The 24,487-nt window shown below is 42.9% G+C and overlaps 1 protein-coding gene across 4 annotated transcripts in view; it reads right to left on the bottom strand.

Moving 5' to 3' along the window:
* Positions 1 to 4,283: 4,283 nt before the first annotated feature.
* Positions 4,284 to 24,487, bottom strand: part of PTPN9 (protein tyrosine phosphatase non-receptor type 9) — an 81,080-nt gene continuing 60,876 nt past the window's right edge. For all 4 annotated transcript variants that reach the window (XM_047074764.1, XM_047074761.1, XM_047074763.1 and 1 more), the window contains 6 exons: positions 19,940 to 20,033; positions 13,731 to 13,797; positions 8,913 to 8,991; positions 7,572 to 7,722; positions 6,940 to 7,147; positions 4,284 to 6,150 (listed from right to left, as the gene is read on the bottom strand). In XM_047074764.1, coding sequence (XP_046930720.1) covers positions 5,936 to 6,150; positions 6,940 to 7,147; positions 7,572 to 7,722; positions 8,913 to 8,991; positions 13,731 to 13,797; positions 19,940 to 20,033 — 814 coding nt within the window. In that variant the 3' untranslated portion in view covers positions 4,284 to 5,935. The remainder of the gene's footprint in view (positions 6,151 to 6,939; positions 7,148 to 7,571; positions 7,723 to 8,912; positions 8,992 to 13,730; positions 13,798 to 19,939; positions 20,034 to 24,487) is intronic.

The raw sequence follows: 24,487 nt of genomic DNA, 5'->3' as shown, positions 1-24,487 counted from the left end.
TACTCTCACCTTCCATACACACCGCCTCTCCATCAGTACCTGGCCAGAGAACACCACCCGTGCACCTACATTTCTGATTCCTGTACATTCATCCTAACCACTCCCTAACTGACCAGGCTGTGAGAATACAGCCTGGCCATGTCCTCTGTTACTTCAGTCTATTAATCAGAATCTTTCACAAGCTTTTCATCCTCTCCTTAATGTTGGGGACTCCAAGTATCTCTCCTCTCTTCTTGCTCGCCTCCTTCTCTGTTCTCACCCACTTCCTTGGCCTCTAACATTTTTTTTTTTTTATTTGAGAGAGCATGCACGAGTAGGGGAGAGGGGGAGGGAGAGAGAGAGAGAGGGAGAGAGTCTCAAGCAGGCTCCATGCTCACCACGGAGCCTGACACAGGGCTCAATGCAAGGCTTGATCCCATGACTCTGAGATCATGACCTGAGCCGAAATCAAGAGTTGAATGCTCCACTGACTGAGCCACCCAGGCGCCCCAAGGCCTCTAGCTTTTATCTCGACTAAGTCCCCAGTTAGCATCTCCAGCCTAACATCTCTCCTGAACGTCAGTCAGACTCCATTAGTTCATTGGCTGATGACCAAAGAATAGGTATTCATTCAAGGTCAAGGAAGCAACAGACCCCTCAGGATGAAATGGCTGACCTAGGCTCGACTGAGCACCTGGTCAGTTTTGAAGCTTTAGACAAGTACATTAGCTTAGAGACATAGCCACGTTCTGATGTGGGGCTAGGGGTGGAAGGAAGTGATCCTGGAGTTGGGAGAGGCACTGTGCTTTCTTTGACTACCTTCTATGTGCCTCTCACTGTCTTGCTTTCCTACTTTCATCTCCATCTTAGCCCTAACAACCATCAGGAACATATACCCTGACCTGTTGAAAAGGGATCACCGCTCCCAATCTCCATCCAACACTCCTGGCTGGGATTCTGGTGTAGCTGGCTAGCTATGTCCGCATTGACCTTAGCCAGAAAAAACGTGGGTATTTAAGACTCCAGTATGCCAGCATAACTTAAGGAGAAGTTGAATTACTATGCTGTACACCTGACATTAATGTAACATGATGTGTCCGCTCTACTCAGATTTAAAAAAATAAAAAAATAAAAAGACTGCAGCATGCCAGATTTAGCTTAAAACATACAGATTTTTATGAGTGACGGTGGGGTGGAGGGAGAGTAAACACTTCCAACAGATTTCTGAGTGCTATTCTTCTTTTTGTGGAGAAGACCCAGTCTTCTCTGTGGTCAGTTAAGAGCAGCGCAGTCCACAACACTGGATAGTCACAACTGTTGTGATGGTAACCATAGGGCAGATAGTCCCCAAGAGAAAATCAGGTTCCCTCCCGGGCAGGAGCTAAAGCTCCTGCCCTTGGTAAGAGAATGGTGGTCTGTGGGGAGTGACCAAGGCCTGAGACAAATCTAAGACCACGGCTGACAACTCTGGGACCTTGGTCGGTTCATTCCTCAACTCTGACTCACCCTGTCAGCTCCACATGGAGCAGCACAGAAGCCTTTAAGGCCTAGGGCTTGGCCTGGGAATTACAGGGGAAACCTGACCTGCTTTCTAAGTTGGGGGCCAAGTGGGGAAGGATGTGAGAGAATACGGGGAAGTGGCAGCAGCTTGAAAGAAGAGACTTTTGAAAAGCTAAAACTAGGGATTGCAAGTGGGAGCTGACCCAACCAGAGAAGGGCCTGATGGTTTGTCTATAGGAATTCACACTGTCCATCAAAGAACAGCCCCTTAAGAGTTGGAGGGTCTGTAGTAGTATCATCTAATGAGGCTCCTTCTTTTACAAAAGGAAGCTAGGAGCTGGTTGGTTGAGTGGTGAGGCCTCAAAACTACTAAAGAGCTCAGTCACTCTAGGAAGGCTTTCTTCCTGGCGCACCTCCCCCAAGGTCTCTGATGTGTGTTTCCATATGCGTGTCTGCTTGTGCCTAGAGAAGAGAGGCTTTAAGAGTGGGAATCTCGGGGTGCCTACATGGCTCAGTCGGTTAAGTGACTCCAGTATGCCAGCATAACTCAGTCGGCCAACTTTGGCTCAGGTCATGATCTCACAGTTCAGGAGTTCAAGCCCTGTGTCAGGCTCTGTGCTGACAGCTCAGAGCCTGGAGCCTGCTTCAGATTCTGTCTCCCTCTCTCTCTGCCCCTCCCCCACTCATGCTTTGTCTCTCAAAATGGAATAAACGTTTTAAAAAATTTAAGGAAAAAGATTGGGAATCTTATCTCCCTCAAACTACAATGCTAAATAGTCCAGTTGCCCAAGAACTGGTCCCACTCTGTCATTTACCTGCATGTGATGACATGGAAATGGACACTGGTAGGTCTCCTAAACTGAGGACCCTGGGGCACCCTTCACCTCAGATGTCCCATCTTAGCTGACAGGGACAGGATGGGGGACCATCGCTAGAGGGAGTAAGTTAGGTGAAAAAAAAAACAGCACTCAAATGGGAAGAAGCCTGAGTTGGCCTGAAATGCTCTCTCCCCTGAACACTTGATCTTATGTTCTCAACTGTACAGTCCAGGATTTGACAGCAGGTTCTCTTGCTTTGTTCACCAATTCTCCGGTGTGAGAGCCTTAACTTCCTCAACAGATCCAAGCTCCTTCTCGGTCTTCCCCTTCCCTTCCCCTTTGAAACACCTAGCACAGGTAGGCTCACATTGGGTAGTCACTCTCTTCACAATGGTAAAAGCTACAAGTAAACTACGGCAGTAGGGGAAAGCTATTGATCCCTTGCTTTCAGATTTAGGAAACACCAATTTGCTAACCTTCCTCAGAGTCAGGAACATGGACTAAGACAATGCTTCTGAAACCTGGCTCATCCAATCTTTCAATCACCTACGAGGCAGGACCCAGGAATCTGCATTTTTATGGAGTTCTTGCCAGTCATGACCTCACCAAGGCTCAGATGTGCGACTCATGTATAACTACTGAATTTGCAGAGCGGTCTGGTTACAGCCTCTTCAAACAAAAGACAGTTCAAGACTACCTCCTCCAGATCTCTTATCATTAATCCTGTTTCCTCCACATTCCCCTAAACCCCTCTGATTTCCCAGATTTCAAGTATCTCTGTTCACCTCTTATGTTTGCTTGCCCCCAACAGAACAAAGACTCATCCAGGGAAAGGACTGGCTTAGTCTTTTATTCTACACTTCAGCTCTTGATTGAAGTGAGAAAGTCAAGAAATATGGCAGGTCAGGAGATGGATCCTTACAGGGACTCTAGTAGGAGTGAACAGCAGGTCCTTTTGAGTCAGATGACCAGGATTCTTGATTGGCTAATTAAATTTTCCTGTGCCTCAGTTTTATTTTGGTCAATACCTACCTCAAAAGGTTGTTTTGAGGGTGGTGAATAACATCTAGAAAGAGCTTTGAATAGTTTGTGGAATAGAATTAAGGACCCAGTAAATGTTGGCTGCTATGACTTTTATTAAGAACATCCCAATATTTGCACACTCTCCAGGCCAGAACTGTCCCAACTGGGCAGGCTGTCACTGGTCAACAAGGAGTAGCTACATGGCACAGGGAGTGGTGCTACATGGACAAAGCTCCTGGTTCCATTCTAAGAGAGATGGAAGATCTTCCCACAAAGACCAGTGTACCCCTATACATGGTGTTTCCTTGGGAGGATGATCCCTTTGGTACTCTGGAGACCTCAGGACCTGACACCAGGAGGTTCTACCTGGGAGCATCAGTCCCCAACTCTGTTACCCAACATGCATCATGGGGCCAGGATCAACTACCTGGAATTTAAGAATGGCTTATGCTCTGCAAGGAGAGCTAAAACAAAACAAAACAAAACAAAAACAAAAAAACAAAAAACCCTCTGGTTTCCTAGGACAAAACACTATCTTGATCTTTGAAAGGGCAATTCGGTGAAGACGTCAAAGTCTTTGTAAGCACACCAACCCGAGCTCCAGTTCCAGAGCAAATCACTGTAATCTTCCGGACCTTACCTTCCTCATCTATACAGAAATAGAAGGTAGTGAGAATAATAATCTCACTGGATTATTGCTAGGTTTGAATGAGGTGATGGGGGGAAAAGCACCGAGCATAAGAGATTGGCACCCAGCAAGCATTCAACTGGTGGTTCCCTTTGCCGGCCCAGAGCTAGGGCCATGGCCTATGGACAAGGTAGATGGCTCTGAGAACTGAGTCTCAGATACCCAGGCCTCGGGTCCCTCCCTCCCTGCCTCCCCATCCCTCCCGGACCAGTTCTTGGACCCCCTCCTCACCTTCCCAGCCCCAGACTGCTACTAAATTGATGAAGCTAAAAGGGTTTGATCATGTCGGTATATTTATATGTAAATACAAAACTGTATCACTATAAGATATTGAATATGAACATTTACAATTATTTTCTGAATCTGACTCAGTCCATTGACGTTAAATACAAAATGAAGAGATTGTAAAAATAAGAATATATACATTCAAAGAGCTTATTACAGTATAAAATTATTGAGGTCTGATCAGCTGCCAACCTCATCTGTGATGGGGGAAGGTTTAGGGGTTCCTGGGATTTTCTTGGGAATGCGGAGTGCCGGGGACTCTTGATTCCATCCCTGGCACATCAGGCTGGGGAGGCCGGGAGCAGACAGGGACAGGTTGGGTGAATAGGGGGCAAACAGTGATTGCAGGGAACTGCCTCACCCAGCCAGGGGTCAAGCTTTTTATTGACACAGAACCCACCCAGCTTGAGCTCCAAAGTGTGGCAGGCTGCTAGGCAGGAAGAGATGGGCATTTGAGTGGACAGGGCCAAGTTGCATAAGGAAAGGAACTTTCTAGAAAAGAAAAAGCTCACTCCCAAGGAGGGATTCTCATAGTAGTTTCCTTTCTCCCACACCTGGGTTCCCTCTCTTTCCCTCTGAGACTTCGTACCAATTGCTCTTGGCTCTGACTGCTCAGTGAGTTCATTTCTACTCCCAGACCCCAAGCCCGAAGGGACAGTGAGAGGAAAGAGGGGTCTGGAATCACAGTGGAGGTCTATTCCTCAAATTGGCAAAGTAAACAAAGTAAAATCATCAGATAAGAGCAATTCATGCTGAGTTAAGCCAGTGTCACCACAAACCAGAATTCTCGGCTGCAACAGGCAGTCTCCTGGAAAGAGATAAGTCATTATGTGAGAATGAAGGCCTGTGGCAGGAGCATGAAGAGTGGATGTGTGTGTCCTCTTCCACCACTCTGCGGTCTGACAGTAAGAGATATGATCCCCAACCCCAGCTAGTCCAGGATAAACAGTAGGGTCCAAGAAGCAAGCAGTCCTGAACTGCAACACGGAACCCCAGGAACGTCTACAAAGGAGTATCTCTGTGTATATGTATTTATAGAATACGACCATATTATCACATACAATATATATTATATACACACGTACATATGGACCCATACATGTAAGTGCGCACACATACACACACACACAGAGAATGACAGAAAAGACTGGAATACACGCCCTAGGTATAAACGTGCTTGGCACTGGGGACGTTCTCTAAAGTATGTAACTTGGTCAAGCTCTCTGGGAAGGAGGGTGGATGCTCACACCAAACCTCCCCATCAAATCCTAGCAAAGGGAAGGAATGGGAAAGAGACCTCGAGAAGGAGAATGGCATTGGGAAAGGGGGGAGGGAGGTTCCTTCCCCACTTACCTCGGGGCCCCTGGCAAAAACCGATAGCCACAATTTGGTTTTAATAAGGCACAGTTCGATAGCAGGTGCTAGGAATTAAGAACACATTGCTGCTGGCCCTTTCTAGTGGCAACTTCACCACATCTATCTAGCCAAAGGGAAAGACTGCCTTGCGTGCACGAGTGCGCCAGGAGACACAAGTAAAAGGTTGGTCCATTGCTTCAGCGTAACTGGTGGCAACCTACAGGCTCAGCGGTGTCCAGGGTAGTTTAAGGAAGGATGGCCAGCAGGTAGGAGGATCGTGGGACAGTTACTGACCCTCCATGGCCAGGAGGTTGTGACTGGAGGGCACCATGCCCTCCCTCTCTGCGAACTCCAGGATTGCCTTGTAGCAAAAATAGTACTGCTCAGGGGTCTGGATGCTGAAGGCCCTCTGGGTCCTCATGCGGGACACTGTCTGGAACACATTAAGGGTGCCAAGCTCCTCCAGCTGTGCCAGGCAGATGTCCAGTGAACAGAAGGTACCTGAAGGAAGGAAAAAAGTGGTCATACCTGGTCTAGCTCTCCTGCATCCCTCCCTGTACCAAATGACCCAGGCAGGTTGGATGAATGAATTCAAAGGCAGGGTGCCTCATGGCAGGAAGCCAGCCGGCCTCAGGCCTGAAGGGATTCGAGGAGAAGGTCACTTTGGACTGTTGGGAGTCCAGAGAAGTGAGAAGGCCTCTTGTCTCTCAGGACAGTATGGAGGTAACAGGAAGAGTAGGTGGAAAGGTGACAGATAGGAACTGCCTGCTTTAATCTTAGAATGACAGCATTCCCACACCTGGCCCCTAATTTTCAGAGATTCCACAACTTTTCCACAGAGACCTAACATAAACCTATTCTTCCTGACTTTCTCCCAAAGGGACCTCTGAACTAGAAAGGCCAGCAGTCCCTGCCATGCACATCCCCTTAAGGTAAAAGCTGCTAACTAGCTCCAGAATGGAGAGCACAGCACAGGGTGGGGATGTCCTTAGGGACGGGGATGGGAAAGAAGCAACAGCCCAGCTGCACTCCCTGGGACACCCAGGTGACAGTGATGGGGTCAGAAGACCATCATGCTGACGGGAGATATAACGCATCAAACGCTAGGGGCCTGGCCTGTCAAGTGTATTCTGGCCAGTACAGCTGGCACCAGGGATACCAAACGTACATAAGGAGGAACTTTCATGGCGATTCACCACCAATGGATCAAATTCTTGCAAATTGGCAGTAAGAGCATTGTTATTACCCCCATCCTTACTGCCTCTGGAGCTGCTGCATCAGGTGCATTACCTGTCCTGCCAATGCCCGCACTGCAGTGGACCACAATGGGTGGCTCAGGGCACTGCCCTTTGGAGCGTGCACCCATGCTGCTGACAGCCAGCCTCTGCTGGTTCCTGACCACTCTTAAGAAGTCAATGAGAGAAGCTGCTGAGGAAGGGACACCATAGTCTGGCCAGCTCAGGAACTGAAAGTGGGTCACCTGGCGTTTCTGCCGTTCCTTGAATGGGAAAAGAAGCAAAAGTTAATGAGGTCATTTCTGCTTGCCCTGACTACCTTTGGCTTTTCTATATTCTCAACACCCTGGTATCCCCACCACCAAGGTTCCTGCCTACCACCCTTAACTTCTTCCACAATCGCTTCTCTACAAACCCAAAAGAAAGGTTAAGTGTCTGGAGAGGACACAATTCTCTATATTGGAGGATCCAGATTTCTTACAATTTTTATTCCTAAGTAATGCCACTGCTGGGTTGAGACAATATGGCTCTATTGGCTCTGAGCTGAATATCCTGATCTTGTTCCCAGAAAAATGAAAGTAACTTATAAGCTGCCTGGAATCCTGCCTATTCTCTCTGGAGATTTTCTTTACAGTAAAGGTTCTCCTCCAGCTTAAAAAAAGTGAGAAAATAGAAACTGGGATTTACCTCCGTGTTGTGAATTTCTAACGTTGTTTTCTTATAATGGTTCATGTTCTCCACGCCTAGATTGGTCACCGTGAGGAAGCCAAATCGGATCCGAGAGTCTCTTTCTAAAGGCCAGTACTGGCCACACTTTCTCCTGCCGCCCTCCTCAAAGCTGAAGACAACACAGAGCAAGGTAAGCCTTCTGTCCTCCCTCTCCGCAGCAGTAAGCCCGCTGTCCCCATGATCTGCTGTACCCCTAGCAGCAATGTCATCTCTTGCATTGCTTCTAACCGGTATCTTGGCTTCTGGGCAGGAAAGGAAGAACACCTTTGTTCTAAACACATATAATGACAGCTAATTTTCTGCATGTACTCACTTAGCAGACATTTATTGAGTGCCTGCTACACCATTTGGCCCCTTTTCTGATACTTCTTGGTACTCTTCACACATCTGGGATAAATACTGGGTGGACAAAAAAAGACAGTAGAGGAAATGTGGTGGGCCAGACTGAACTCTCTGTCCTGTGTCTCAGCCACTGTTCATTCCCTTCCCCATTACGGGCCCTGGGCTGAGAGGAGTGGGAAAGGCACAGCTCCTGGGAGCCAGCATGAGGTTTGGGTAAAGGCCTAAAATCCACGTCACTGCCCTTTAGTGGCTCCAAAGTGCTCCATGGTGGTCCTTCTTCCACCACCATCTCTCCAGATCAAAGGCGGTTGTGACAGTGCCACGAGAAAGGGAACTGAGCAAACATTTTCATTAACTTTCTTCTCCTCATCTGAAATGGGTTATCGTTATCATAATGACAATGATGATACTAATGAATTTGTATCCTAAGGTTTTGGCAGATATGCAGACCAAAATTTCAAAAGGGTTCTTTGCATCAAGAGCTTCCCTGCCTGACCTATTAGGTTTCATCTCTCTTTTTGCAATTCTCTTATAGGCAGAAATACAAATGAGCAGAAAAATGATCAAAAGTAGCAGGGAAGGGGAGAGCAGAGGGGAACTGGTAATTCAGAAGCCAGGAAGACAGCTGCCCTTTGGAAGTAGGGAGCAGATTAAAAGTGAATTACCCCACATTTCCCAGGACTTCCGTTAGTGGATGAGGCCAGGACCTTGGAATAGCCTATAACTGGCACAGGGTCACCAGAGCCATCGATTAAAGTTTTTTCAAGTTAGATCAATCAATCTCTACCATTCCCTGGCTATGTTAATTCTGGGTCCACTAAGAAAAGCTAAAACATCTCAAACTCTTTGCCATGGCTTTTCTAATCCTCATTGTTCTAAAAGTTGAATCCCCTCTGGAATCCTCCATGCTTACAAACAGGGTGGGGGCAGAGTGCAGCTGGAAGAAAGAGGGCTCACCGGGTGGTCATGACAATCACCAGGACTTTTTGCTCCCATACCATGAGCCAGAAGTCACGATAGGTATTCTCCAAAGGGCCTGGAGTAAAAGAAGAAGACAAGGAACATAACTCTGGGAAGCCCTTCTTTCCTTCTCAGGCATTTCCGGTTTTCTCCCAACTAGTAACTCCCAAGTACAGACACCAGCTCCCTGCCCTTCTCACTACATCCCTGCTTTTCAGGGTGGTCCTTGAACCACTGGCACCAGCACTATATGCGAGAGTGTTAGAAATGTGCAATCTGGGGCTCCTGGGTCAGTTAAGCATCCAACTCTTGGTTTCCACTCAGATCATGATCTTGTGGTTTCAAGAGTCTGAACCCCACATTGGACTCTGCACAGGCAGCACGGAGCCTGCTAGGGATTCTCTCTCTTTCTCTCTATCTCTCTCTCTCTCTTTGCCCTTTCTCCACTCACACTGTCTCTGTCTCTCTCAAATAAAACTAAAAAAAAGAAAAGAAAAAAGAAAGAAATGTGCAGTCTGCATTTTAACAAGATCCCAGTTGAAGCCGTAGGTAGGTTATAGTTTGAGAAATACTGTTACACACCCTCTCAAGAGCCTTACCATCAGGGCTTCAGCTGGCACATCCAGACAGATGGTATCTACTATGTACACACTTCCAGCTGCTTTCATCTCCCCTAAGCTTATAAACATCAGTAGCTTACTAAATCACTCCCCTTCCATATCCCATCATGGGTCTCCTCAGACCCAACATGCTTGCAATCCAATCTCTTCCTTCAAAATGAGCTTTCTCTCTCTACTTTCCCATGTCTGTTAACAGTACTGGCATTTGTAAATCACTCAGTTTTAAAAAGTCAACTCTGACTTATCCATTTCCTTTATCTCCCAGAGCAACCACCAAGTCCTAGAGATTTTCTGCCTTTGAATTGGTTTTGGTTTTTATCCTTCTGTCCCCATCTTGCTCTCCCGGCCCAATTTTACTGCCACATGGACCACATCATCTTTTGCCAAAGTTACTATATCATTCTGGTTTACCTTTCTGAATAGGACTCTTTCTCTCTCAGTCTATTCTGGATGCCCCTGCCAGTTGAATCTTTCTAAAAACTTCCTTCATCACAATATAGACAGCTCTTGATGGCACAGCTGGATCAAAACGGCTTAACCATTTAATTCACATGGTCTTACATTAGTCGTTTTACTTTGTGAGAATTAAACATGTCTCGGCAAACATGGTACTGAGGGTAAGAGTCACGTTGTCAGGTTCCCTTTTTATTTTTATTTTTATTTATTTATTTTTTCAGGTTCCCTTTTTAGAGTTAGAACTTCACAGGGCTGAGTGCTCAGGGGAAACCTGGAAGATACCTGTGGGCCACCAGCTCCCTTTTAATCAAGGAGCTAATCACTTGGAGTAATTCAATGTGTGATCCAACATCACCTAACCTCTTTGGGCTTCACTTTCCCAGTGCTTTTTCCTCCTCTGCTTACAGGGAAGAAGGGCAATATTAAGGGCTAATTTTGTCCTGGAAGTGTGCTGGTTTCACTGCCATTTTTGCTCCAGCCTTTTAGCAGCATTAATGTTTCATGATACTAGAATTCCCTCTTGGCAGAAGTGGACACTGCCAAAAGCATATAAAGTCTTGGAAACAAGCTAAATGTCTACCAAGAGAGGATTAGTTAAATTATGGCCTATCCCCAATTTAAGCAGTCCATAAAGGTGATTTTGTAAGACCTGTTACTTTTGCTATGAAAAGATATTCACAAGATACCATCAGATGAAAAAAGAGGTAATATATAGCAAGAGCCCATTTTGTTAGCTATTTTGTATGTCTGTATCTATTTGATCACACAGAAAACAGTTTGGAAGGAGGTGCGGCAAAATGTTAACATTATCTCTGAGTCTTAGCGTTATGATTGAATTTCATCCCATCTTCTAAATTTTCTACAATGCACTTCCATTACCATCGGATGCATGTGAAGCAGATACTAAGAACTCCCTTTCCCCATCTCAGACTCCTGGCCTTGTCCACATCCCGCTATTCTGCACCAAGCAGCACTCATATCCTTTATCTTCCACATTTACATCACTGGCAAAAATGGTGTTGCCAACCAGCGCACCTACAACCCAGATACTACTCAGACTCACGCTTGGCAAAGAAGGGTCAGAATTTCCTCCAAGGCATCAGAGAAATTTAGAAGGGAAAACTGCACTTCCCAGATCAGTGGTTTATGCTGACATGGGTGAAACAACCCTCTGACTTGGCTTGCAAGGACTTTTGAATCAAACAGACATACGTTCAAATCCGGGCTCTCCCACTTACTACGTGTGTGATCCAACATCACCTAACCTCTCTGGGCTTCAGTTTGTTGTTGGGTTAATAAACGTTCCTTGCAGAGTCTCTGTAATAATTGGATGAAGATTATATACCTAATATATAATAGATACTCTCAAGAGATGACAGACATTATTTGTAGAAATATTATTATTAATGATAATCAGAGGGGCACCTGGATGGCTCAGTTGGTTAAACATCTGATTTTGGCTCAGGTCATGATCTCACGGTTCCTGAGTTCGAGCCCCTCATCAGGCTCTCTGCTGTCAGCACAGAGCCTGCTTCAGATCCTCTGTTTCCATCTCTCTCTGCCCCTCCCCAACTCACGTGCACTCCCTCTCTCTCTCAAAAATAAATATATTAAAATAAAATAAAATAAAATTTTATAATCAGAATACTCAATATAGCCAAGAAAGTTAGCCAGGCAAATCAAATCAGCCTTCTCCACATCACAAGACCCCATTTTCCAGTCCTAAGAGAGTGCTGATTCTGTCCAAAGGTGATCTATGCTTGACTCAAAAAATCTCTCTCATACTCTTGGAGGAGTTTCTTCTGGACAAGTCCTTCAAAGCTGCCCTAAAGGATCCAATCCCTGCATAAATTACAACTCTAAGCAGTGGCTTTGCCTCATAAATCCGAGAAGGAAGCATTCTGAGGCACCCTAGAGCCAATCGTCACCCTCCATAAGTCCAACCATGCCAAGGCCATCTTCCTCAACAAAGCCCCCACTTTCAGGCAGATCACATCATATCCTATATACCAAAAATCCTTCCTGATAATTCTCATTTCTTCTTAGGGTCTTGAGAGGACTCCTTTTGGAGGGAGTGGTCCCTTCTAGGGGGAAAATATAAACCTGTGACCATCAGACCAATTAACAATGTACCAAGAATCCATTTTTTTCTCCCTCAACTTTTACTTTGAAAAATTTGAAACTGATGAAAAGTTGGAAGAATACTACAATGTACTCATATATTCTTTAGCTAGAAAGCTATCATTTTTAGCTATCATTATAAGACATTTGTTTGTATATACATACACAAGAATATTTTTTAACAGAACTATTTAAAAGTTAGTTCCAGACATTATGACATTTTATTCCTAAATATTTAGGCACATATTTAGAATAACAAAGACATTCTCCTATACCATTACAATAACAATACCATTAATCACACTGAAAACAATTAAACACTGATACAATAATATTATCTAATACACAGTCTCCAATTGTCTCAAGTTTGTCCTTAATAGCTTTTTTCTCTAAACTGAGGTTCCAATCATGGGAATGTGCTTTTGGTTATCCTATCTCTTTTTTTTTTTTTTTTTCAACATTTATTTATTTTTGGGACAGAGAGAGACAGAGCATGAACGGGGGAGGGGCAGAGAGAGAGGGAGACACAGAATCGGAAACAGGCTCCAGGCTCTGAGCCATCAGCCCAGAGCCTGACGTGGGGCTCGAACTCCCGGACCGTGAGATCGTGACCTGGCTGAAGTCGGACGCCCAACCGACTGCGCCACCCAGGCGCCCCTGGTTATCCTATCTCTTTAGTCTCCTTTAACCTAGAGCAGTTTCCTGCCTTTATTTTCCATGGCATTAACTTTGCAGGGTCTAAGCCAGTTTTCTTCTAGTATGTCCCACCATCTGGATTTGTCTGGTTTATTTTTCATGATCAGATTTAGACTTAAAAACTGGCCACAAACAATACAAGTTATGTTGTACAGTTCTCACTGTATCACAACAGAGGCATAATATCTATTACTGGTGATATTAAGTATGATCACTTGGTTAAAGAGGTAATTGCCAGATCTCTTGCTGGCCATGGTCAGCGATGGTCAAAGGGCCTAAAGCCCATAGGGTGTCTGTTACGTGCTCCTGTGTTATGATCTCTTCCCACCCTCTTTGAAGGCAACTTGGTATTCTCCTTGAGATGGCAGAGGCCAGGTCAGGAGTAGTACTGGGGCCCAAAGGAGCATTTATAGAAACTCTATATGAAATCTTCCTAGAGTCCAGTACTTCACAATCAACTAGTATAGACTATCCATGTCAGAAGACTGCTGGGTGCTCTCTGATGGCACAGGGACCAGCAAAAGTCTCTTAGGACAGCAACACCCTTTCACAGATTGGACTGAATCTCTGAGAAGTCCCACTGCTGTTTCTGGCCTCCTGGACACAAAGAGCATCTCACTGGCCACTGAGTTCTGGTGTCCCATTCCCCTGGGTTGGTAATACACAATCCAAAAACTTGTGGCAGTGTTATATTCAAATCTCCAGTTTATCTCTGCAGCGAGTTTCCAAGCATATCTGGTACAGAAACTCTATACCTCTCCTCTGCCTTCCTGAATAACCCTCAGTCTTTATGAAAGGCCAGGAGCTAGTGGCCACAACATCACCTCAAATGATCATTTCCTTTAAAAACCATGCAATCATCTGGTACAAGAAATCACAGGTAGATGACAAAAAACCAACTTTGAGGGGCAGACTAACTTACCTTGTGTACCAATGTAAGCATTCTTCTGCTTGTAGCCATCCATGAAACTGGCATTGATGTAATCTGTCTAATGATAAAAAGGAAATATCATTGCAGCTGTGTGGAATATACCGTTTGGATGGGAAAATTACATACTAGGTAAATAAAACCCAACGTGTAGATATTCTCTTCTTGTCAGGTAGAAAGTGAGGAAAGCGTCAGTTCAAAACTTAACTTCTACAGATGTTACTGGAACAAATGGATACCCACATGTAGGAGAAAAAAAAAAATCAAGCTGGCTTGTTCCTCACACTATACACAAAAACTAACTCAAAACAGATCACCTAATGTAAGAGCTAAAATTACAAAACTCTTAGAAGAAAACATAGGGTTAAATCTTTGTGACCTTGGGTTAGGCAAAACCTTCTTAGCCATGACACCAAAAATACAAGCAACAAAAGAAAACCAGATACACTGAACTACATTAAAATGGAAAACTTTTGTGCTTCAAAGGACACCATCAAGAAAGTAAAAAAGGGGCACCTGGGTGACTCGGTTGAGTATCTGACTCTTGGTTTCAAGCTTAGGTCATGATCTAGCAGCTTAGCTTACAGGTTCGAGACCCTCGTCGGGCTCTGCACCAACAGTGGGAAGCCTGCTTGGGATTCTCTCTCTCCTCTCTCTCTGCCCTTCCCCTGCTCATGCTCTCTCTCTCTCTCTCTCTCTCAAGATAAATAAATAAACTTAAGAAAAAAGAGTAAAAAAACCCCACACAATGCACATATTTGATAAGGGACTTGTATATAGAATATATAGAGAGCCTTCACAATTCAATATTATAAAGACAACCCAATTTTATTTTTATTTTTTTAAATGTTTATTTATTTATGAGAGAGAGAGAGAGAGAGAGACAGAGCACCAGTGGGGGAGGGTCAGAGAGAGAGGGAGACACAGAATCCAAAGCAGGCTCCAGACTCTGAGCTGTCAGCAATGCCCCAATGCGGGGCTCAAACTCATGAACTGTGAGATCATGACCTGAGCTGAAGTCGGACGCTCAAGCAACTGAGCCACCAGGCGCCCAGGACAACCCAATTTTAAAATGGGCAAAGGATCAGAATAGCCATTTCTCTAAAGATACACAAATGGCAATAAGCACAAGAAAAGATGCTCAACATTATGAGCCATCAGGGAAATGCAAATCAAAACCACAATAAGTGGGGCGCCTGGGTGGCTGAGTCAGTTAAGCATCCGACTCTTGATCTCAGCTCAGGTCTTGATCTCAGGATCATGAGTTCAAGCCCCACATTGGGCTCCACACTGGGCATGGAACCTACTTAAAAACAAAAAACAAAACACAATGAGATACCACTTCATACCCAATAGGATGCCTACAGGTACAAGTGGATAATAACAAATGTAGGCAAGGATGGTGCAAAAACTGGAACCCTCATATGCCCCTACTGGGAATGTAAAATGGTGCAGTCATGTTGGAAAACAGTCCAGCGGTTCTTCCAAAGCTTAAACACAGAGTTACCAAATGACCCAGCAATTCCACTCCTGGGGGAAATGAAAACATATGTCCACAGAAAAACTTACACAAATATTCATAACAGCATTATTCATAACAGCCAAAAAATGGTATTCACCTGCTGAATGTATAAATAAAAGTGGCATATCCATACGACGGAGTATTATTTAGCAATAAATGGAGTGAAGTACTGCTACATGCTACAACACAGATGAACCTTGAAAACATGCTGAGTTAAGAAGCCAGACACAAAAGGCCACATATTGTAAGATTCCATTGATATGAAATGTCCAAAACAAGCAAATCTCTAGAGACAGAAAGTAGACAAATTGTGGGGGAAATGGGGTGTGACTGCCAAGGGTGTGGAGTTTCTTTTTCAGGTGATAAAAATGTTCTAAGGTTGATTGCAGTGGTTGCCCAACTCTGTGAATGTAAGAAAAACCACTGAATTATACACTTTAAATGGGTAAATTGTATGGTATGTGAATTATATCTCAACAAAGATGTTAACTACCGAAAAAGGAGTCCATTAAGATTTGTAGCACTGGTTCAAAACCAAAAGGAAGGCAAGCCAAGCAACCTGAGTAGGATCATCCTGTCCATGCTGCCACACACAAAAGGCAAAGCGTGACTGGAGAAGGAAGAAAGCTATACCTCATATCCAGGACCATCAACAGCATGGGCCAAACACCCAGACTCCTTTACTACCTGAATTAACACAAAGCAATAGCCAGACAAATTCAGAGGCGTCTCAATGAACAGCTCTTGACTCAATTCTCTTCTGGGGGCCTTCTCTAATCTCCCAGTGTTTTCAGTCTTATTTACTTCCACATCATTAGCTATCAGGGAAATTAAATAGGATTTAGTCTTTATTATTTTTATTATACCTTCTCACAAGATCTCTGCCAATGTCCTTTAATCCAAGCTGATAAAAGAGAAACACGGATGAAGCTACAATGTCAAGTTTTGGTATAACTAGTTGAGGGGATCTACCAGTTACGATGAATAGCAGAGGGTGTGAAGGGATATAGGAGGACAAAAGGAAAAAAGTCCAATGTTAACCTAGAGAAAGCACATACTCCACTCTACTCTGGAGGGGTCGGAGTGACTCCCTAATTCATCACTTTTTCTCCACTGGGTTCCACCACTTGGAAACCAGTCTGAATTGTCAGTATCCACAGCCACCTTGAGAAGACATCTCCATCTCATGGTCGTTACTTGAGTATGTGTCTGTTAGGCAGCCAGTCTACCTCGTCCTCCCACAAATTATTTAGTCAAGAGTTTCCCGCTTTCTCCTTTCACAGCAGTTGATTTTGACCTCATACTACTAGTGTGTTCTACTCTGACTGAGACATCTTCACTGAGCTAAGGGACCATTCGCAGCAGACCCAGCAAGCTAAAAGCCTCACTCACTCCCAACCAGACTTGCTCAATCCAGGGCCCACCACAGTCAGTCAAAGCTATCCTCTGCCCAGCCTGGCACGTTCAAGTGGTACACCCTGCAGGACCCAAGTGAGAAGGCACAGAAAGTACAAAGGATTTACCTGGTACATGCCAATCAACACTATTCTATAAGTAATATATGGTATATAGTATTATATATTATATATATCACACACACACACACACACACACATATATATATATATACTATATATATATATGATACACACACACACACACACACACACACACACACACACACACACATACGGCTGTTACTTTTGGAACTTCATGCTTTGAAAAGAAATATCACCTCTTTAAAGGAAACTTACTATTTCTTTATAACCAAGGAAACCAGCTTTCAGTAAGTATCCTTGTCTCTGAGAGTACTAGGAATTAATATCAGTAATTTCAGAAGAATCATCAGAAATTAAGCCTGAAAATGACCTCAGAGATAAAGTAGAGATTTTGGGACAAACTGAAATAGCAGAGAGAACGAAACTAAGTACACTTGTTATGGGCCATGTTCAATAGAAACTATGACTAATAGCTTTATAATTCTAGAAGCAAATCTGGTGAACAATTCACTCATAAACCTGAATCCTGAATCCTCCATTTACTGTGGAAATAAAGCTGTTGCCAATGTTTGCAGTAATTAAAGGAGCATAACTCAAGTGATGATCTTCAGATTAATTACAGGATGACTAGAATAGTCTGCTGGTATACTGGGATTCACTCATTCATTCACAAATAATTTACTGAAGGTCTGATATGTACTGTTCTAGGTACTGAAGATGGAGCAGTCAAGAAGACAGGTAAATGCAGATATCTGACTCCAGATCCTCAGCTCAACCATCATACTCTTACTCCTTTAGAGCATATATTATCATGATCTCAATAATAGTGATGAACTTGCTCTAAGTCAGCCAGGCTCTGAGCTAATGTTCCTGCAAGAAAACCCTTTGTAAGGGTCCTGGACAGGGTTATGAATTCAGTTTATGTGCTTGAAACAGTAGGGTCAAAAGAGATAAAAACCATGATGATAGGGTCTCAACCCACATATCATATATGCCCAAATACAAGGCAATGATTTTACCAAAAATTATCCCCCAGAAAAAAGAGAGGGGATATAATAAGACCCTATAATGTATGTCATGTTAAAGGGGCACTATCTGAATTCCTTTGCTTTGAACAACAAGCTCAATCAACGCTGGGTTTTTTTAAGTAATGTCTACGCTCAACGTGGGGCTCAAACTTATAACCCTGAGATCAAGAGTCGCATGCTCTACCAACTGAGCCAGCCAGGCACCCCTCAATGGTGTTTTTTTTTTTTTTTTTTAAATTTTTTTTTTTTTTCAACGTTTATTTATTTTTGGGACAGAGAGAGACAGAGCATGAACGGGCGAGGGGCAGAGAGAGAGGGAGACACAGAATCGGAAACAGGCTCCAGGCTCTGAGCCATGAGCCCAGAGCCTGATGCGGGGCTCGAACTCACGGACCGCGAGATCGTGACCTGGCTGAAGTCGGACGCTTAACCGACTGCGCCACCCAGGCGCCCCGGTGTTTTTTTTTTTTATATACATATGGAGGGCACTAGACAGAATTGGTATATCAGAAGAAAAAAGAAGAAATGTAACACATATTTAGTCATTGACCTCAAAATTCTAAGTGTTGGATGTTGCTGTAAATAATTATATTAAAAAAGACTTTTTTTTTTTTTTAATTTTTTTCAACGTTTATTTATTTTTTTTGGGACAGAGAGAGACAGAGCATGAACGGGGGAGGGGCAGAGAGTGAGGGAGACACAGAATCGAAAACAGGCTCCAGGCTCTGAGCCATCAGCCCAGAGCCTGACGCGGGGCTCGAACTCACGGACTGCGAGATTGTGACCTGGCTGAAGTCGGACGCTTAACCGACTGTGCCACCCAGGCGCCCCTAAAAAAGACTTTTAAGGGGCACCTAGGTGGCTCAGTCGGTTGAGCGTCCCACTTTGGCTCAGGTCATGATCTCACGGCTTGTGGGTTTGAGCCCCACATCGAGCTTTGTGCTGACGGCTCAGAGCCTGAAGCTGCTTTGGATTCTGTGTTTCCCCTCTGCCTGCCCCTCCCCTGCTCACACTCTTATCTCTCAAAAATAAATAATAAAACATTAAAAAAAAAAAAAAAGACTTTTAAGGGGCATGTCAGCACAGAGCCCATTTCAGATCTTCTGTCTCCCCTCTCTCTCTGCCCTTCCCTTGCTAGCATGCTCTCTCTCTCAAAAATAAACATTAAGGGGTGTCTGGGTAGCTCAGTCATTTAAGCATCCAACTTCAGCTCAGGTCATGATCTCACGTTTGTGGGTTTGAGCCCCGCACTGGGCTCTGGGCTGACAGCTCACAGCCTGGAGCCTACTTCAGATTCTGTGTCTCCTTCTCCCCTGTCCCTCCCCTGCTCATGCTCTGTCTCTCGAAAACAAATTTAAAAAATAATAAAGATTTAAAAAAGGAGGACTTTAAAAAAGAATAAGTAAATGATTATACTACAGAGAATGCATAAGATATAGGATAAATGAAAAAGAAAAACCTGTGTTAGTGTTATGCTAATAGGTTTTTCTGGCTTAGGATAAACTTTTCAGTGACAATACCATACACTTAAAAGGAAATAAAAATTCTATGTGCTCTGGAAAACTGTGTTCAATTGGCTCAGGAAGTAGCTCAAATGAGGACAAAGCACTGATGTTAAAGGTGCACTTGAAGAATTTCACTAAATATCTATATTAGTATATTATAAGTGTGATTTTTAAAATGAACAGATATGATCAAATTAATACATTAAATAATATAATTAATTGACCACTTCAACTCTATCCCTAGATATTTACGTATACACTAGTTGTCCAAAATTATTTCCACATCTTCTAGATGGAAAAATCACTTACAATTAGAGTTGCCTTGTATTGATACATATATACACTCACTAACACGGTAGACAACAGAACTCTCATTTTACAACAAGTAAAAGGAGAAATCATTGAACATTTTTCAAGCACCTACAATATACCAGACCTTGCCCTATCAGCATCTACATAAATTTTCCATTTAATTTCTGCTTAGTATTGTGAGATGGGTTGATAGGTAACAGACTAGTATATAGCAAAGTTAAAACTCACATCTGATCTCTCTGGCTTAGAGTCTATGTTCTTTCTGCTATGGTATCAGTAAGCCTCACTTTGGAAAGTTTCCCTCAGTGCTCCTGAAAGACAGCATTTATCTGACTACCTGAGTATAGCCACTTCGTTTTGTCAACTTCACTCTCGTTTGGTCCAGGCAGGGCACATCCCCATAGCGGTTCTTCTCTAGGTTTCCTGGAGACCTGCAGAAAATGAAACAGACAAACTAAAACAAAGACAGAGAAAAGGTGGAAGCAGTGTGTATGTGTGCATACAAAGTGTGGCAGTGCAAAGGTGGACGTCAGTCACTGTTGGCGGTGGAGACTTGGATCTGTTCATTGCCTAGCCTATCCATAGTCCATATCATTCAACATTTTTAATGATATGTATGTATTCCTGTGGAAATAAAGATATTTCCATTCGAAAGAGAAAAGGAAAGGGAAATAGGGGTACAGCACCCCCCAAAAAAATCCAGCTGCTAATAAACCTAAGTCCAGTTTAACATGGTAGGTTGACAACATATGTTTGACTCCACTCCATCTAGTAGCCTCACTAAAATGACAATAAAGGCACTAATCGGTACAAATCCCAAAAGTGACGGCAGAGACATCAGCAGACAAAGAGTGAAATCTATTTTGGCAGAGAGAAAACAGATGGAAAAATTTGGGCTGACTTCAGCCAAACAAATGCAGAAAAATAGGACCCACAGCGGTATCTACAGAGAGACACAATGGCTCACTCTCATAACTCCCACACCTTGGAAGGCAACGTGAGGCACAGGGCTAAAAACAGAGGAATAAATGAAAAGCTGAATTATAGAAAATGAGAATCCCCTACCCTCATCTCCCTGTCCTCTCCCGTCTTACACTTATATCCTAGCTTGGACCCTACGGGCAAGAGAGTGGAGAATTCCTCTCTGGAGTAAGTGAATACCCCTACATGAAAGAATTCTATCATCTGGAATACACCAACAACTAGCTAGCTGATTAGTTAAACTTGAAGATCACCCATGCAAACAGCATTTCCAAGCAGGGTTTAAGGACTCCACTCCTAAGTATAGAGTACTTATAGCCAAGAACCTCCATGTACTTACAGAAAGCTCCAACACAAAAAAAGAGACCAGTCAAACACATGGCAGGGAAAAAGCACAAAAGAGAATCATTAAGAGCAAATAAGTTCTAAAAGGCTATAATTAACACCCTCAGAGAGAAAAAGATACTGTATGTATGAAAATAAGAAAAGGATGCTACGAGAAAGGAACAGAGAAGAAAAGCTCTTAGAAAATAAAAATGGTATCCAAAATATAAAACTTTAATAGAAGAGATGAAAGACAAAGTTGAAGAAATTTTCCAGAATAAAACAAAAATTCAAAGTGATAAAAAATATGAGAAAATTTTAGTCAAATAAGACCATCATTCTAGGGCAGGAGTCAGCAAAGTATGGCCTGGCCAACCTGTTTTTGTAAATAGAAGTTTTACTGGAACACAACCAAGCCTGTCAGTTCAGTACTAGCAGAGATTATTATACTTGCAACAAAGATTATAAGGCCCAAAAGCCTAAAATGTTTACTATTTTGCCTTTCAAGAAAAAGTTTGTCAATCTCTGCTCTGGGAGATCCAACCAGGCTGATAGAAATATTCCAGAAGTAAAGAACTGATACAGTACAAGAAAAGAAAGAAAGAAAAAGAGCTAATATAAAAAAAAACAAATAGTCCTACGACTAAAGAACACAAGCCTTCAGGTGAAAGAACCTATCAAGCACCCAACAAAATGAATGAAAAAAAAAGGGACCCACACCAAGCAAGGCATATCATTGTGAAATTTCTAAATGGAAAGATAGAGATTATCTAAAAATGTCCAAAAAGACTTGAGAAGGCTTAAGAATAAAATCAGATGATTTAGTAGCATTGCTACCAAATACAGAGGGATTGTTTTAAAAATTCTGTTAAACCTAACCAAAGATATAAAAGATCTGTATGCTGAAAACTATAGAAAGCTCATGAAGTAAATTGAAGATACAAAGAAATGGAAAAACATTCCGTGCTCATGGACTGGAAGAATATATATTGTTAAAATGCCAATACTACCCAAAGCTATCTACACATTCAATGCAATCCCAATCAAAATTGCACCAGCATTCTTCTCGAAGCTAGAACAAGCAATCCTAAAATTTGTATGGAACCACAAAAGACCCCGAATAGCCAAAGTAATATTGAAGAAGAAAACCAATGCGGGAGGCATCACAATCCCAGACTTTAGCCTCTACTACAAATCTGTAATCATCAAGACAGCATGGTATTGGCACAAAAACAGACGCATAGACCAATGGAATAGAGACTCCAGAATTGGACCCAAAAAGTACGGCCAACTAATCTGACAAAGCAGGAAAGAATATCCAATGGAAAAGACAGTCTCTTTAACAAATGGTGCTGGGATAACTGGACAGCAACATGCAGAAGAAGGAAACTAGACCACTTCCTTACACCATTCACAAAAATAAACTCAAAATGGATAAAGGACCTGAATGTGAGACAGGAAACCATCAAAATCCTAGAGGAGAAAGCAGGAAAAAAACCTCTCTGACCTCAGCCACACAATTTCTTACTTGACACATCTCCAAAGGCAAGGGAATTAATTTTTTTTTTTCCACGTTTATTTATTTTTGGGACAGAGAGAGACAGAGCATGAACGGGGGAGGGGCAGAGAGAGAGGGAGACACAGAATCGGAAACAGGCTCCAGGCTCTGAGCCATCAGCCCAGAGCCCGACGCGGGGCTCGAACTCACGGACCGTGAGATCGTGACCTGGCTGAAGTCGGACGCTTAACTGACTGCGCCACCCAGGCGCCCCAAAAGGCAAGGGAATTAAAAGCAAATATGAACTATGGGGACCTCATGAAGATAAAAAGCTTCTGCACTGCAAAGGAAACAATCAACAAAACTAAAAGGCAACCAGCGGAATGGGAAAAGATATTTGCAAATGACATATCAGACAAAGGGCTAGTATCCAAAATCTATAAAGAACTCACCAAACTCCACACCTGAAAAACAAATAATCCAGTGAAGAAATGGGCAGAAAACATGAATAGACACTTCTCTAAAGTCGACATCCAGATGGCCAACAGGCACATGAAAAGATGTTCAACGTCACTCCTCATCAGGGAAATACAAATCAAAACCACACTGAAATACCACCTCACGCCAGTCAGAGTGGCTAAAATGAACAAATCAGGAGACTATAAATGTTGGCGAGGATGTGGAGAAACAGGAACCCTCTTGCACTGTTGGTGGGAATGCAAACTGGTGCAGCTGCTCTGGAAAACAGTGTGGAGGTTCCTCAAAAAATTAAAAATACACCTACCCTATGACCCAGCAATAGCACTGCTAGGAATTTACCCAAGGGATACAGGAGTGCTGATGCATAGGGGCACATGTACCCCAATGTTTATAGCAGCACTTTCAACAATAGCCGAATTATGGAAAGAGCCTAAATGTCCATCAACTGATGAATGGATAAAGAAATTGTGGTTTATATACACAATGGAATACTACTTGGCAATGAGAAAGAATGAAATATGGCCTTTTGTAACAACGTGGATGGAACTGGAGAGTGTTATGCTAAGTGAAATAAGTCATACAGAGAAAGACACAGACCATATGTTTTCACTCTTCTGTGGATCCTGAGAAACTTAACAGAAGACCATGGGGGAGAGTAAGGAAAAAAGAAAAAAAGGTGGAAAGGGAGGGAGCCAAACCATAAGAGACTCTTAAAAACTGAGAATAAACTGAGGGTTGATGGGGAGTGGGAGGGAGGGGAAAGTGGGTGATGGGCATTGAGGAGGGCACCTGTTGGGATGAGCACTGGGTGTTATATGGAAACCAATTTGATAATAAACTTCATATTAATAAAAAAAAAATAGAAAAAAAAATTCTGTTATTATTTCCAACCTGGAATTCGATGCTCTACCAAAATTTAAGTGAAGAAAGAAGATGGGGGACCGATTAACCAAGAACCAATAAAGGAAAGTGAGGAGGGAAATCAGGAAAAAGCTGAGGAGCAAGTCCAGACAACACCAACCTCAGTTGAGACTAGAGCAAAAAAAAAAAAAAAAAAAAAAAAAACCTAAAAATTCTGCAAGTGAGGACTCCAGGGGAAAATAAACAATCAATTCATCATGTGATATATTTGACCACTTGGAAAATACTAAGAACAGTATAAAATAAATTTAATGAAGCATAGGGGCAAAAATAAAGCTACGAACATGGAAAACTAAAAACAAATTTAAAAATTAGGTAATTAACTCCAAAAGAAACAAAAAAATTGAATTAATAAAATTTAATATATTTGATTTCCTAGAATCCCATTTAGTTCTGCAGTAGAAAAAATTTCATAGTCATAATAATGTGAACAGTAACTACTGATTTAATAAAAAATTGTGACATAATTATATTGGAAAAACAGTCAAAAGGGAATTGGAGAAAGAGTGTAAGAGCCAAAGCATACCAACCACAAAAATCAATAAAGAGCATTATAAGGACTTTATTTACAATCATAGAAGAAATACCAGAAGAAACAACTATAAGAGTTGAAAATGGACACCTAAGGGCGTGTGTGGCTCAGTCGGTTAAGCGTCCAACTCTTGATTTCAGCTCAGGTCA

Source organism: Lynx rufus, unplaced genomic scaffold (assembly GCF_022079265.1).
Source record: "Lynx rufus isolate CCGP_SWC_20201006 ecotype Redwood Valley unplaced genomic scaffold, mLynRuf1.p SCAF_13, whole genome shotgun sequence".
In the NCBI taxonomy this organism is placed as follows: Eukaryota; Metazoa; Chordata; class Mammalia; order Carnivora; family Felidae; genus Lynx; species Lynx rufus.
Note: the sequence above shows the minus strand (reverse complement) of the source record. Positions and strands in the feature narration are given on the sequence as shown.